This window comes from Aristolochia californica, unplaced genomic scaffold (genome assembly GCF_029961685.1).
Source record: "Aristolochia californica isolate CCGP_79_NKW_82.1479 unplaced genomic scaffold, dmAriCali1.0.hap1 SCAF_1, whole genome shotgun sequence".
In the NCBI taxonomy this organism is placed as follows: Eukaryota; Viridiplantae; Streptophyta; class Magnoliopsida; order Piperales; family Aristolochiaceae; genus Aristolochia; species Aristolochia californica.
This window is the reverse complement of record NW_027181770.1, coordinates 41,077,029-41,093,865: the sequence shown is the minus strand read 5'-3', so window position 1 is coordinate 41,093,865 and position 16,837 is coordinate 41,077,029. Positions and strand designations below refer to the sequence as shown.

Here is a 16,837-nt window from a genome sequence, read left to right as displayed (position 1 = left end):
CTTGGAATTTTACATTTACAATGTTTATTCTTGCAATCTGGGTTATTATCTTCTATGGTTAGACGGGATCCAGTAGGCTCCGCTGACGCATATGCATGACCATGATGGGTAGAAGTGATAGTAGGAGAGTAAGATGTATAGACAGGGATGGTACTACTATTCTTAGTAAAGTGAAGATAGTCTCGGGAAATAGTAAGAGAACCATTATTGTGAAGAATAAAGTTAAGGCCTAAAATAAAGTCTATAAGTTTTAAATCTCTAATCCAGGTAAGTGGAAGGGAATAAGTACTGGAAAAGGAAGAGAAACTATTTTAAAATTTTATCTTGGCGGTATCTATATAAGTGGTGTAAAGATTATAAGTACCATCTAGTTGTTGGCTCATAACTTGTTTGGTTGTGTGCTTATGATATTTGGCGGGATCAAGTCTTTGGTGGATAATACATTTGGTACATCCTTTATCTACAAGAGTGTCTAAAGTAATATTATATTTATCTGGGAAAATGATTTTAGCTCTTACAATTATATTGGTAAATGTCTTGTCTTGATAACAAACATAAGAAGTCTCTGGTTCTTCTAATCCTACAGTAATGCCATCATAAGAGTCTTTTTCTAAAGTATCTATTCTATGTTTTAAAAGACTAATTTCTGCTTCATAGTTTTATATTTTTCTGGATATAATTTCTATCTTTGTACTACTGATTTCGTTGTGTAAAGTATTATCTTTTGGTGTTATACCTAAAATCTTTAGGCAGGGTATACAAGCATCTAAAAAACATAAATTACATTCGGCTCTATTTTTCTTGCTATGGTACCAATTACATTTGAAACAGGGATTACTATCAAGGCCTGTTTGCCAGGACCAAGTATGTTAGCATTCTAAATTAAAGGAATAATTAGTCTTTTTTTTTTTGAACAAACTATAAATCCGTAAGAATTAAAAGACTAACAATAATGATGATAACAACACAAAGTAATATCATAAATAAAGATAAAACCAGAGAGGAAAATACTAGATATGAAATTTCGTAAAGGTACATCTAAGCCTTTACTTTTTGAATCCTTATCTTTCTTTCTTCAGGTATAGAGAACCCAAGACATGACGACTTGTACGGCTTCCTATCAATTTTTCTTCTGCCACGGGCTCCTCTTTTTTCCCAACAACAAAGCCCTAACGCCGCCTTTGGCTAAACGGATGAACATATGGGACATAGGACCGTGAAACATCAAAGAATCACCATAATGCTTTTACGTTATGCAGGGGATTGACTCCAGATTAGAGAAAGAAGTTATGCATTCAAACACACAGAGGTTTAGGAGTTCCCTTTAGGAAAACCCCTAAGTAAATAAAATTATGTTTTAAAATAAGAACTTACTTGGAAACACATTTGATGTAGGAATTATGTTGGAGATTTGGTGGAAAAGGAAGAAGTCATTGGTTTAGAGAGCAAGGTGTGCCCGAACTGGGTTTTTACATTCATGTGATCTATAACTTTCAACTGGGTATTTATAGACAAACCTTTGCCGACACTAAATAGATAGAGATTGTGATCCGGGTGCTCATTGGGCCCCATCGTCAATGACTTATCCCATATTCTTTACAAGTGTGCAACTAAGGTTAAACAAAACCCTAAAAGAAAATACATACTTTTACAAAGTCAAAAACAAGGTGCTTGGAAACTAGGGGCATCTTCAAACCACCATGAGCTGGCAAGCTTATCTTCTCAAACCGTGTGATGAAACCATGGGCTGAAAACCATGTACTGAAAACCGTGTGCTGGAAAACCTTGTGCTGAAATAGGATCTTTATTCTGAGTCACTGATAGTCTTGTCAAATGTCTTTTCTAGATAGTCTTCTTTGTATCCATTTTCTTTTGAGTCACTGATATTCTTGTCAGATGTCTTTTCTAGATAGTCTTCTCTGTATCCATTATCTTTAATAATAGTCTAGGTATCCATTATCTTAGATTTTCTTTTCTAGATAAACTTCTTATTACTTTTTTCGTGCTATTTTCCATCCAGAGTGGTCAAATTGTGTATAGATTTTGAGTCAAAGTCATAGTCTTCATCTTCTTCTTGAGAATAACACTGAAGAGTCTGTGTACCAGTAAATCCAGATTTACTGGATATTTCTGAGTCTCGTTTTTCATAAACTTGTTCTTTCAGTTCTTCTTGGAAATATTCTTTCATTATCTTTTTAATATCTTCTGGATATGTATGTTGTTTGTCTTTCTTCTTTTCTTTTGACTTTTTTGGAAAATGTCCTGCCTTCAACGGATTTGATGTGTCTTTACCAGCTACCATTTGAGCTGGACTAGCTAGTGAATTACCCTCACTAGTAGATATTTGAGTAGTGATAGTACCTGTTAGCCTTGCCTTTAGTTGTCTATTTTCTTCTTCAATCTCCAAGATATATTCTTTTTTGAAGTCGTTCTTTTCTTGAAGTAACCGTCTTTTTTCATTGAGTCTTTGTATGGTCTTGGATAAAATTCCCAGTAATCACAAAAAATAATTCTTCTTGTGTATATGGCAACCCCATAAGACACGTGGTCTTCTCTCATAAATCTTAAAGATGGAGCTATGTAATAATTTGTTCCTATAGCTAGCTTAGCAGCCTCTAAAGCTTCTTGTAAATTATTAAATCCTTTATAAATAGGTTTTTGAAAACCTTGAATACTTTATACTTCTTCTGTCCAGGAATGGAAAACCCCTGAAGTTTTACCTTGAAAAACTACATAAAAATTAAAGCATTTTTTCTTTTGACAAAAATATTCTGAAAGACTATTAATACTTGCTAAAAAATACTTCTGATCTTTTGGAATTCTTTGATAAGATAACCAAAGATTATCTAATAAGCATTGTTCTTCTTTAGTAACTGTAATACTTGGTAAAGTCTTCAAAGTAATGTTTGACCTAGGAAAAACTACTAATTTCTGATTACCAAATTGTAAAAATTCTTGTACATAATTATTGAATCTGGAAGAAGATGGTCTTGAGGACATCTGGTTTGGAGGATCCATCTTTTCAATTAACAAAGGACGAATCAAAAAATCTCCTACTTAATGTATCTGCTAGGCTATTATTTTTACCTTTAATATGTTTGAATTCTATCTTGTTTCCTTTTCCTGTAATTATATCTACAAGATTTAACCATCTTCTTCTACTTATCTTATTTTCTTTGCTTCTTTGGAAATATTTTACATTTGTCTCACAATCAGTTCTAAATGTAAATTCCTTTATACAAATAATGAAAAGCCTAAAAACTTCTAAGGAATAAATAATTGCTAAAATTTATGCATCTATGCTACTCATATTTCCTTTTTCTTTTATTTTTCCTCTAGCATAACTACATATACATTCTTCTTCTTTAATACTATATTTGTGGGGTTTGACAATAACTACACCACCCCAGCCAATATTGCTACCATCAGTTTCAATAAAGATGTAATCAGAATCTAAGGGCATTTGTAATTTAGCTAAATTTTGGATTTTTTCTTTTAGTTTTTGGACTAAGTTTTTAACTTCTTGATTAAAAAATCTTTGTCCATTAGTGGAAGTTTTTCCATATAATGGTCCTATGATTTTTCCTATATCTTTAATGAATGGTCTGGCATAATTTACTAATCCTAAGAATCTTTGGGGTTGTTTTGTGTCTGAAAGGTCATCTAGCATATCTAAGATTTTCTTATAAATATGATCTTGTAATTCTATTTGACCTTGTCCTATATTGACACCAAGGAAATTTATATATTCTTTAAATAATTCTACTTTCACTTTACTTATAATAATGCCTTTTTTCATAAATTCAGCTAAAACTAGCTGCAGGTGACCAATATGATCTTCTATTGTTTTACTAAACACCAAAATATCATCTATATAAACTAACAAAAAATGTATCGTATCTTTGAAATATGTTATCCATTTTTCTTTGAAATATTGCTAGACCATTTTTTAATCCGAAGGGCATTACTAACCATTCAAAATGGCCTTCTGGGCATGTAAAGGATGTCCATTCTATACTATCAGAGTGCATTTTAACCTGCCAAAATTCAGACTTACAATCAAATTTACTAAAAATTCTTTTATCTTGGATTCTGTTTATTAATTGTGTTTTATCAGGAATATTATAGCTATTTGTAACTGTATTATCGTTTAATCTCTTATAATTTGTTACCATTCTAGATTTTCCCCTGACTTGTTCACTATGTTTTCTTACAATAAACGTTGTTGATCTATGGGGGCTTATAGATTTTCTTATTATTCCTAAGTTTAATAATTCAGATATGTGTTTTTTAAATTCTTCCTTATGTATGTTTATAGCTTCTATATTAGAAGTTCTAACTATGTAATTAGGATTAAGTAATTCAATTCTACACTGAAGATGATTATTTTCGCAATGTTTAAGGGGATTATCTCCAAAATATTCTAATTTATCTAATTTATCTATAATTTGTTGGAGGTTAAATTTATCTTTATGGTTAATATTAATTATTTCTAAATAAAGTTTTTCTATATCTAATAATGAAGATTCAGAATCTAATATGTGTTCTATCCACTCTTCTATATCTTCTTCATCTTCTATCATAAAATCTTCTCGCTGAAAATTGTTGGTACAGTCAGGTTTTCTGGAGAAAATTTTGGAGAGAAAGTTCTTCATAACATAAAATTTTGTTATCTAATTTTGTAATATCTTCGATGAGGATAGGATTGTTTTGACTTCCTATTTGTTGTGTGTCTGAAGTTTGGCAACTACCTGGAATTTTACATTTACAATGTTCATTCTTGCAATCTGGGTTATTATCTTCTATGGTTAGACGGGATCCACCAGGCTCCGCTGACGCATATGCATGAGCAGGATGGGTAGAAGTGATAATAGGAGAGGAAGATGTATAGACAGGGATGGTACTATTATTCTTAGTAAAGTGAAGATAGTCTCGGGAAATAGTAAGAGAACCATTATTGTGAAGAAAAAAGTTAAGGCCTAAAATAAAGTCTACTTTAAGTTTTAAATCTTTAATCCAGGTAAGAGGAAGGGAATAAGTACTTGAAAAGGAAGAGCAATTATTGTAAAATTTTATCATGTTTGTATCTATATAAGTGGTGTAAGGATTATAAGTACCATCTAGTTGTTGGCTCATAACTTGTATGGTTGTGTGCTTATGATATTTGGTGGGAACAAGTCTTTGGTGGATAATACATTTGGTACATCCTTTATATACAAGAGCGTCTAAAGTAATATTATATTTATCTGGGAAAATGATTTTGGCTCTTACAATAACTGGTAAATGTCTTGTCTTGATTACAAACTTAAGAAGTCTCTGGTGCTTCTAATCCTACAGTAATACCATCATAGGAGTCTTTTTCTAAAGTATCTATTATGTGTTTTAAAAGACTAATTTCTCCTTCACAGTTTTCTATTTTTCTGGATATAATTTCTATCTTTTTAGTACTGATCTTGTTGTGTAAAGTATTATCTTTTGGTGTTATACCTAAAATCTTACGGCACGGTATACAAGCTTCTGCAAAACATAAATTATATTTGGCTCTATTTTTTTTTCTAGGGTACCAATTGCATTTGGAATAGGGATTACTATCAAGGCCTGTTTCCCATGACCAAGTATGTTGGCATACTAAATAAAAGGAAAAATTAGTCTTTTTTTTAAAAAAAAATATTAAAAGCCGTAAGAATTAAAAGACTAACAATAATGATGATAACAACACAAATTAATATCATAAATAAAGATAAAACCAGAGAGGAAAATAGTAGATGTGAAATTTCGTAAAGGTACATCCTAAACCTTTGCTATTTGAATCCTTATCTTTCTTTCTTCAGGTATAGAGAACCCAAGACATGAAGACTTGTATGGCTTCCTAACAATTTTGCTTCTGCCACAGGCTCCTCTCTTTTCCCAATAACAAAGCCCCGGCACCTCCTTTGGCTAAACAGGCGAGCATATGGGACATAGGACCGTGAAACATCAAAGGATCACCATAATGCTTTTACGTCATGCAGGGGATTGACTTCAGATTAGAGAAAGAAATTAAGGATTCAAATACACAGAGTTTAGGAGTTCCCTTTAGGAAAAACCCTAAGTAAATAAAATTACGTTTTAAAATAAGAACATACTTGGAAACACTGTTGATGTAGGAATTATGCTGGAGATTTGGAGGAAAAGGAAGAAGTCATGGGTTTAGATAGAAAGGTGTGCCAGAACCGGGTTTGCCAAAACCGGGTTTTTTCATTCATGTGTTCTATAATTTACAACTGGGTATTTATAGACAAACCTTTGCCGACACTAAATAGATAGAGATTTTAATCCGAGTGCTCATTGGACCCCATCGTTAATGACTTATCCCATAATCATTACAAGTGTGTGGCTAAGGTTAAACAAAACCCAAAAAGAAAATACAAACTTTTACAAAGTAAAAAACAAGGTGCTACAAAGTAAAAAACAAGGTGCTTGGAAACTAGGGGAATCTTCAAACCACCATGAGCTGGCAAGCTTATCTTCTCAAACCGCATGATGAAACCATGGGCTGAAAACCATGTACTAAAAACCGTGTGCTGGAAAACCATGTGTTGAAACAAGATCTTTATTCCGAGTCAGTGATAGTCTTGTCAGATGTCTTTTCTAGATAGTCTTCTCTGTATCCATTTTCTTCTAAGTGACTGATATTCTTGTCAGATATCTTTTCTAGATAGTCTTCTCTGTATCCATTATCTTTAATAATTGTCTAAGTATCCATTATCTTAGATTTTCTTTTCTAGATAAACTTCTTATTACTTTTGTTGTGCTATTTTCCATCCAGAATGGTCAAATTGTGTATAGCTTCTGAGTCAAAGTCATAGTCTTCGTCTTCTTCTTGAGAATAACACTGAAGAGTCTGTGTACCAGTAGATCCATATTTACTGGATATTTCTAAGTCTTGTTTTTCATAACCTTGTTATTTCAGATATTCTTGGAAATATTCTTTCATCATCTTTTTAATATCTTTTGGATCTGTCTCTTGTTTGTCTTTCTTCTTTTCTTTTGATGTTTTTGGCAAATATCCAGCCTTCAACGGATTTGATGTGTCTTTACTAGCTACTGTTTGAGCTGGACTAGCTAGTAAATTACCCGCACTAGTAGGTATCTGAGTAGAGAAAGTACTTGTTAGCCTTGCCTTTAGTTGTCTATTTTCTTCTTCTGTCTCCAAGATATATTCTTTTTGGAAGTCGTTCTTTTCTTGAAGTAACTATCTTTTTTCATTGAGTCTTTGTATGGTCTTAGATAAAGTTTCACAGTGATCACAAAAAATAATTTTGCATGTGTCTCAATACAAGTATGCTTACAAATAAGTAAGTCTCAATATAAGTATGTACCAAATTATTTGTGGCTTATGATATGCCAGGTCTGCCAATGCAACAAAATAGAAACGTTAAGCCTGGCAAGCTTGCTGCAACCCCTACAGCTCCCTACTCAGGTTTGGGTAGATATCTCTATGGACTTCATTGAGAAGTCGTCTGGTAAATCTGTAATATTGGTAGTGGTGGATCGTTTCTCGAAGTATGGTCATTTCATTCCCTTATCACATCCATATACAACTTCTCACATAGCTCAACTTTTCATGGACCATATTGTCCGACTTCACGGCTTACCGGAATCCATCACCAGTGACAAAGATGCACTATTCACTAGTACCTTCTTGAAGGAGTTTTTCAAGCTACATGGCACAAAATTGGCTTTCTCTTCAGATTACCACCCCTAGACAGATGGGCAAAAAGAGGTAGTCAACCGGACTCTTCAGATGTACTTGCATTGCTTTGTAGGTGATAGTCCAAAAACTTGGGTCCATTGGCTCACGTGGGCCGAATTTTGCTACAATACATCCTACCACACAGCTCTCAAGACGACTCCATTCCAGGTGGTTTATGATCGGGAACCCCCTTGACTTGTCTCTTATATTGCTGATTCTTCTCGAGTGGCTGCTATAGACCAGGCTTTGGGGGAAAGGGACTGCATGCTAGCCCAGGTCAAAGACAACTTACTATAGGCTCAGGCATGAAGAATACTTATGACAAAGGCCATTGTGACCACTCTTATGCCCCAGGTGACTATGTGTGGCTGCGCCTTCACAAGTATCGGCAATTGTCCCTCATCACGTCCAAGTGAAATAAACTCTCCCCCAAGTACTTTGGGCCATTCCAGATCTTGGAGCACATTGGCAGTGTGGCTTACCGTCTACAGTTACCCCAGACGCCCACATTCATGATGTCTTCCATGTTTCTCTGTTGAAGCCATTCAAGGGCAATTCGCCTATATTGCACACTCCTCTACCACCACTGCAGGATGGTCTGATACTTCCTTACTCCAACTCACATCTTCCAGGCTCGCAGAGTCAATGATCTTTGGGAAATTTTAGTCCATTGGGCAGAAACGGATCTGGTGGAAGCCTCTTGGGAACCATTGGTAGAATTTCAAGCACTCTACCCCAACTTTGAGATTGAGGACAAGCTATTTCTCCAGGAGGGGAGTGATGTTATGGACTCCATAGCATCTAGAGTCACTGCTAGGAGTAGGAGTTAATTTATGTCAATTTCAGGTTAAGTTAGTGGCTGGGTCTAATGTAATTTTGCGTTAAGTTGTGGGCCAATTTATGGCTATGTTTGTAAGCATCCTTTCCTTTCCCCTTTTCTTATAAGGAGGACGGAAATCAAAAAGAAGGTAAGCATTAATCTCAACTAGCATAAATGAGATCAGGTACTCTCTCTCATGAGGCCTAAGGGTGGAGCTCCTTCAAAAGCACAATGTCTCATAGCATAGGTCGTTCTAAGCATTTGAAATCATTCCCAACCTCATCATCCAATCTGGAAGCTAGAGGAGATCTCCGGGTGACACGATCCATCGTTAGGGAACCTAACACACCGCCTACTTCCCCTCCGTTCCTTCCTCCAATGGATAATGGACACGTCATCCTGACACCCTCCGCGGTGTTACGCGCTTCTCGTTCAATGGAAAGATATGGAACCTGAAGCAGCTACATGGGAGCAGCTAGACAACTTCAAACAGGTCTACCCAGCTTACGAGCTTGAGGACAAGCTCCTTTTCCAAGGGGAGGCAGATGTTATGGACTCAATAGCACACCGAGTCACCCAGAGGAAGAGACAATGACTCATAGAGTTCACTATTTTAACTTTCGTTATTTATATTGCTTTCAGTTTAATTTTTTCATTAATTATGTAATGAGCAAGGACGTAGGGGTAAAATTGGCATTGTTAGCCTAAAACACTTATGATGTCAAATACCCTATTTAAAGGGTAAGGAAATAGAAGAAAGGCAAGTCTGGAATTAGGTTAAATAGGATTGGGAGTTCTCCTTGACGAGCTCTAGGGTTGGGAGGTCTCCTTGACGATCTCCAAGGTATGTTCTTGATTTGATCTTGCATTATTTTCATCTTAAATTCTGTTTGTATTAAGAGTATTCGAGATCAAAGGAAGGAAGAGGGTTTAATTACTCTTTTTTGAGTTCAAAGGAGGGCTTTAGCCTCTTCACGTATACAGTAGTAAGAGGGAAGATAATTCCCTAATTCCAAGCAAGAGAAGATAGGGTTTGATCCCATACTCAAGCAGCACCTTCAAGGAGGAGCGGTCGCTTAAACCGAGTGAAGGAGTATTGGGAAAGTCCTAATCTTCCTTACATGGGCAGCAGCAATCATCCTAGAGGGTTCCTACCTTCATTTCCGTGAACCTCAAAAAGGGTTTCACCCTTCCTGATCAAGAACAACAAGTTAACTATTTTATTTATGTAGAGGATCAAGAAAAGGAAACTCCTTTGCAAGCATCACAATCCCAGCAAGAGAAAACAGAGTCTTTTCTTCATTATGTGATCAAAAACCCTAATACAGTGCTGGATTCACAATTACCTCACCGAGTTACTAGATCCATGGCTAGGGACCAAAACAAGGGAGTCTGTATGTTGACTAAAAAAATCTCTTTATGGTCTGAAACAAATTCCTCGTGCATGGTTTGAAAATTTTAGCCAAGCACTCATACATATCGGATTTCACAGATACTCTAGAGATCACTCCATATTTATTAAAGACACACTGAAGGGCAAGGTGATTTTGGCCTTATATGTTGATGATATCATTATAACCAGTAGTGATCCCGAGGGCATCCAGATAACAAAAGAAAGGATATGTGTTGAATTCAATACAAAGGATCTCGGACTGCTCAAATATTTTATTGGCATTGAAGTACTACAATACAAGCATGGAATTATATTATCTCAAAGGAAGTATTTCCTTGACTTATTGGAGGAGACCGGAATGATGGGATGCAGACCAACAGAAAATCCCTTGGACGCAAATAAAAAATTATGTGCTAGTACTGAAGAAGAGGTAGATGTCAAAAAATATCAAAGATTGGTAGGAAAACTTATTTACCTCTACATAATGAGGCTAGATATTTCATATGCAGTCAGTGTGGTAAGTAAATATATGCACACCCCACAACTCAGTCATTGGCAAGCACTAGAAAGGATATTGTGATATCTAAAAGGAGCACCAGGAAGAGGGATACTCTATAAAAATCATGGTCTCTTCAACATTGAAGGATTCTCAAATGCGGACTGGGCTAGATCCCCAGATGACAGAAAATCTACTTCAGGATATTGTGCAATGGTTGGAGGGAACTTGGTTACATGGAGAAGCAAGAAACAGAATATAGTTGCACGGTCCAGTGCAAAAGTAGAATATAGAGCCATATCACACACAGTTAGTGAACTTCTATGTATCAGATCTCTTCTTACTGAACTGGGATTTGACAACAAAGCTCCTATGGACCTATATTGCGACAATTAGGAAGCCATACATATCACATCCAATCCAGTCTTCATGAGAGGACAAAGCATATTGAAGTAGACTACCACTTCATACGAGAAAATTTCTAATCTGACATATTATCTCTCAAGTATATATTTACACAGAGCCAAGTTGCAGACATTCTCACCAAACCTGTCACTCAAAAAATTTTGTCCACCATCTGCAGCAAGTTGGGCATTTACGATGTTTTCTCAACCCCAGCTTGAGGGGGAGAGTTACAATGTGGGACCCACCATGGTTGCATGAGCTGGTGGGACCCACCATGAGGACGTGAGAAGCCAAATGAGTCAACACACAAGCTGGCATGAGCTGGATGACGAGATGGAATAAGTTGGCAGAATTGAGGATTTAGTGGGACCCACAAAGACACCACGAGCTGGCATCTTTGTTACATGAGCTGGAAGAACTAATGGGACCCACAAGAATAAAGCATGAGCTGGCATCCTCAGCCTAGCCAACTCGTGAAGAAGGAATTATGAAAGTTATTTTTTGGGTAAATTAGAATTTGGGTAAGTTAGAAAGTGAGTAAGTTCTAAATTGAGTTGAATTATAGTTGGAAAGTGTACATAAATTATATCACTCCTCCACTATAAATAGAGGTGCTTGTATTCAAGAAAAATTAATCAAAAAACAAGGAGTTCTCTCCTCTTTTCTCATTCACGTGCAGCTCCTCTCTTGTCTTCTCTTGTCTTCTCTTCTCTTTACTTTTTTCTTCTTCTCTTCTCTCTACCCGAGAGCTCTTTTTCCCTCTTCTCTTTTTCTCTTCTCTCTCCCCTTGCTTGCCTAAACTCAAAACTTCTTTTAGGAATGGTTAGGAAAGTATTTCTAATAAAAATAGGTCTTCAGGGACCAGTGTGTCCTATTTCCTGAAAATAATTTTGAAGGAAAAAATTCATTCCAAGAAAATTTTATGGTACGAGAACTTTTTTTGAAACAAAGGACATTATACAACCATAAGGCCATGTTTATCCTTTTTTTTAGGTAAGATAGGGATATTATTTCTAGTGAAAATACGTCTCTTGAGACTATTAATGTCTCGTCTTTTGGGACAACAGTTTTGAAGCAAAAAATATAAACCAAGAAAAACTTGTGGTACGACAATTTTTGCTGAAACAAATCATTTTATAACACTATATGGTCTTGCTTGAGCATTTCTAAGGAATGGTTGGGAAAATATTTGCAGTAAAAATAGGTCTCCAGGGACCATTAGTGTTTCCTTTTTCCTAAAAATAGTATTGAAGCAAAAAATTCAAACAAGGAAAATTATGTGTTACGACATTTTTTTCTGAAACCAATGACTTTATACAACTAGAAGGCCATGTTTATGCATTTTTTTAGGAATGGTTAGGAAAGTGTTTCAAGTAAAAATACGTCTCCCTAGACCACTAGTGTTTCATGTTTCCTGAAAATAGTTTTGAAGTTGAAAAATAAAACTAGGAAACTTTTTGTTGAAACTAATGACATTATACATAAGGCCATGTTTATGCCTTTTTTTTTGGAATGGTTGAAAGTATTTCTTGAAAAATTATGTCTCTAGGGACCAATAGTGTTTCATGTTTCCTGAAAATAGTTTTGAAGCTGAATATTCATGCCAGTAAAATTTTGTGGTACGACAATATTTGCTTAAACAAATGACTTGATACAAATAAAAGGTCATGTTTATTCATTTTTTAATTATTATTTTGGAAAGTATTTTTTAGTTAAAATTCATCACCAGGGACCATTAGTGTTTCATGTTGCCTAAAAACAGTCATGAAGCAGAAAATTCTTCCCATGAAAATTTTGTGATCCGATAATTTTTGTTGAAATAAATGACTATATACAACTTAAAGGTCATTTTTATGCATTTTTTTTAAATGTTTTAAATATTATTTTTATTTAAAATATGTCTTTAGAGACCATTAGTGTTTCATGTTACCTAAATAAAGCAATGTTTATGCATTTTTTTAAAAAGGTTGAGAAAATATTTCACATAAAATTTCTCTAGGGACAATTTGAATCTCGTCTTTCCTAAAAATAGTTTTGAAGCAAAAAATTCATCCAAGGAAAATTTTGTGGGACAACTATTTTTCCTTAAACAAATTACTCCATATAACTATAAGGCCATGTTTATGCAATTTTTTTAGGAATGGTTGGGAAAGTGTTTCAAGTAAAAATATGTCTACTGAGACCATTAGTGTGTCATGTTTCCTGAAAATAATTTTCAAGTTGAAAATTTATACCTGGAAAATTTTGTGGTTCGACAATTTTTTTCTAAAACTAATGACTTTATTCAACTATAAGGCCATGTGTAGGCATTTTTATAGGTAATGTTGGGAAATATTTTCCACTAATAATATGTCTCCAGGGACCCTTTTTTTCTCTTCTTTCCCTAAACTATTTCGAAGCTGAAAATTTAAACCACGAAAATTATGCAGTTCGATAGTTTTTGCTTAAATCAATGACATTATCCCACTATAAGGTCATGTTTATGCATTTTTTATATTGGTTTGAAAAGAATTGCTAGTAAAAATAGGTCTTCAGGGACCATTAGTGTTTCTTGTTACCTAAAAATAGTTTTGACCCTGAAAATTCGTAGCAAGAAAAGTTTGTTTTACAACATTTTTTGTTGAAACAAATGACGCTAAACAACTTTAAGGCCATGTTTATGAATTTTTGTTTTTTGGAATGGTTACAAAAGTATTTAAAGTAAAAATAAATCTCCAAGGACCATTAGTGTTTCATGTTTCTTGAAAATAGTTTTGAAGCTAAAAATTCAAACCGGGAGTATTTTGTTGTACAACTATTTTTGCTGAAACAAATGACTTTATACAACTATAAGATTATGTTTATGCTTTTTTTTAGGTACGTTTGGGAATATATTTCTAGAAAAAATACGTCTCTAGGGACCATTAGAGTCTCGTCTTTCTTGAAAACGATTTTGAAGCTAAAAATTTAAACCAAGAAAATATATTTGGTTCAACAATTTTTGTTGAAACCAATGACTTTATACCACTCTAAGGTCAGGTATTTGTATTTTTTTATGAATGGTTTCGAAATTTTATCTATTAAAAATAGCTCTTCGGGGACCATTAGTGTTTCCTAATTCCTGAAAATTGTTTTGAAGCAGAAAATTCATACAAGGAAAATTTGTGTTACGACATTTTTTGTTGAAACATATGACTTTATACAACTATAAGGCCATGTTTATGCATTTTCTTAGGAATTTTTGGGAAAGTGTTTTAAGTATAAATACGTCTCCAAGGACCATTAGTGTTTCATATCTCATGAAAATTGTTTAGAAGATGAAAATTCCAACCAAGAAAATTTTGTTGTTGGACAATTTTTGTTCAAACAAATGACTTTGTACAACTATGAGGAAATGTTGATGCCTTTTTGGAGTAATGGTTGGGAGTATTTCAGGTAAAAATACGTTTCTAGGAACCAATAGTGTTTAATTTTTCTTGGAAAAAAATTTGAAGTAGAATATTCGTACCAGGAAAATTTTGTGGTACGACAATATTTGTTGAAACAAATGACTTTATACAACTAAGAGGTAATGTTTATGCATTTTTTTAGGAATGGTTGTGAAAGTTTTTGTTGAATTTAGGATCCCTTTTCCAATATTCCAATAAAGAGAAGAAATAAAGAAGAAGAAGAAAAAGGGGAAGAGAGTTCACGGGTAGAGAGAAGAGAAGAAGAGAAGAAAGGTGTGTGCCAAGCAAAGAGAGAAAGATTTAATCAAGAAAGAATTGTAGAACTTGACTAATTCCAAATTATTGTACCTCTATTTATAGTAGAGTGATAGAGTCCTTATATAATTAACCTTTAAGTCTCCTTATTACATTCCAACTTTAACTCTCTAAGATAAGTCTATCATGAAAGGATAACACAATCTACTAGAGGTTTAATATAACTTGAACTCTAACTCTTCTTAAATCACGAGGACATAAAAGAGGAGGTTGGCTCGTGGTCTTATCTTTTTGGGTCCCACATCATCTTCCAGCTCATATTGATAAGATTACCAGATCGTGGTATTTTCATGGGTCCCACTTGATCTTCAAGTGTTCTAACTTATTCCAACTTGTGCCTCTTATCTCTTAACTCGTACTAGCTGGAGTGAGGACTCTTTTTGGCATCCCACGTCCTCATGGTGGGTCCCACCAGCTCATGAACCTTGGTGGGTACCACATTGTAACATTCCCTTCAAGCTGGGGGTGATAAAACATTGTACATGCCAAGGTTGCTATAGATGGTAGACATAATCTTGTGAGTGATCAGCTATATGAGAAGATCTGCAACTTGACTTTGTGATGATATATGCCTTAGAGATATGCTTAGAACTTATATCATTTAAAATGGCAGTCCACTTCAATATGCTTTGTTCTTTCATGGAAGACTGGATTCGATGTAATGTGTTTTGCTTCTTGATTATAACAATATAGATCCATAAGAGCTTCATTGTAGAATCACAATTCAGTGAGAAGAGATCCCATCCATAGGATTTCACTAACAGTGTGTGCCATGGCTCTTTATTCTGCTTCTGTACTAGACCGTGCTACTATATTTTGCTTCTTGCTTCTCCATGTAACCAAATTCCCTCTAACCATCGTACAAAATCCTGAAGTAGATTTCCTGTCATCCAGCGATCCGGCCCTTATGAATTATCTCTCACTACATTTGTGCATGGTATTGAGAATCCTTCGATATTGAAGTGACCATGATTTTTATTGAGAAAACCTCTTCGTGGAGCTCCTTTCAGATATCGTAATATCCGTTCAAGTGTTAGCCAATGACTAAGTTGTGGTTTGTGCATGTATTGACTCACCACATTTACTACATATGATATATTCGGCCTTGTTACACACTGGTAAATAAGTCTTCCCACTAGTCTTTGATATTTTTTTATATGTACATCTTCTTTAGTACATGCACATAATTTTGTATTTGAATCCATAGGAGTGTCTGTTGGTTTGTATCCCAGCATTCTTGTCTCCTGCAGTAGATCTAGGGCATACTTCCTTTGGGATAGCACAATCCAATGTCTGGATTGTAATACTTCAATACCCAGAAAATATTTTAGTCCAGGATCCTTCATCTTGAATTCAGCACATATTTTTTCTTTTGTTTCCTGGATGCCCTCGGAATCACTCCTAGTTAAAATTATATGATCAACAAATACTACCAGAATTACCTTGCCTCTAGGTGTGTTTTTAATAAAAACTGAGTGATCTCCAGAGCATCAATAAAATCCTGCCCATACGAGGGCTTGACTAAATTTCTCAAACCATGCACGAGGGGACACTTTTAAACCAGACAAAGATTTTTTTAGTCGACATACTGACTCCCCCTCAACTACATATACAGGTGATTGTTGCATATAAATTTCTTCTTTGATGTCCCCATTCAGAAAGGCATTTTTCACATCAAGTTGATATACCTGCCAGGAAGAGTTAGCTGCCAAAGATTGAATTTATGGAAAAGAAAAATATTTCATTGAATTCATTTAATTATTATAATCAGAGTACATGAACCTCTATTTATAATAGAGGAAGGTAGTAAACTCCAATTACAATAAAACTACCTTTGTCCCAATTACACCCAAACTCTAACACTTAAAAATAAGTCCTAGCATAATTAAATAACACAATATAGATAAAAGACAAACATAACACAAACTAGAACTCTTATACGACATGACCATAAGATAAAGATGCCTTTGTGAGTCCTTCTTGATCTGCCAACTTATGAGATAAGGATGTCAGCTTGTGGTAATCATGGTGGGTCCTACTTCTTACATGTTTGGGCCCATCTTGTGGGCCTTTCTTGGTCATGTGGCCCATCTTATAATACTCTTAGATATGTCGGCATTCCTTGGCCATGTGCGCTTGGGCCTATCTTCCAAAACTCACCCTCAAGTTGGGGGTGAGAGAACAACAAGAACTCCAAGCTTGCTACAAAAGATGTATAGAGCCTTTTTGTATGCAATGGTGTTGA

At 34.9% G+C, this 16,837-nt stretch overlaps 1 protein-coding gene across 1 annotated transcript; it reads left to right on the top strand.

Annotated features, from left to right (window-relative positions):
* The first annotated feature begins 9,020 nt into the window (after positions 1-9,020).
* LOC137947787 (uncharacterized mitochondrial protein AtMg00810-like) lies at positions 9,021-10,840 on the top strand. The gene is made up of 5 exons (XM_068793558.1): positions 9,021-9,048; positions 9,456-9,541; positions 9,736-9,949; positions 10,236-10,460; positions 10,539-10,840. Exons 1-5 carry the CDS (start codon positions 9,021-9,023, stop codon positions 10,838-10,840), a joined length of 855 nt encoding a protein of 284 aa, XP_068649659.1.
* Positions 10,841-16,837: the final 5,997 nt, after the last annotated feature.

Coding starts and splice junctions, on each gene's coding strand:
- LOC137947787 (XM_068793558.1), top strand. CDS start 9,021: ATGGGAGCAGCTAGACAACTTCAAACAG. Junction 9,950..10,235: donor GGACCAAAACAAGGGAGTCT/GTATGTTGACTA, acceptor TTGGCATTGAAG/TACTACAATACAAGCATGGA. Junction 10,461..10,538: donor AGATATTTCATATGCAGTCA/GTGTGGTAAGTA, acceptor GATATCTAAAAG/GAGCACCAGGAAGAGGGATA.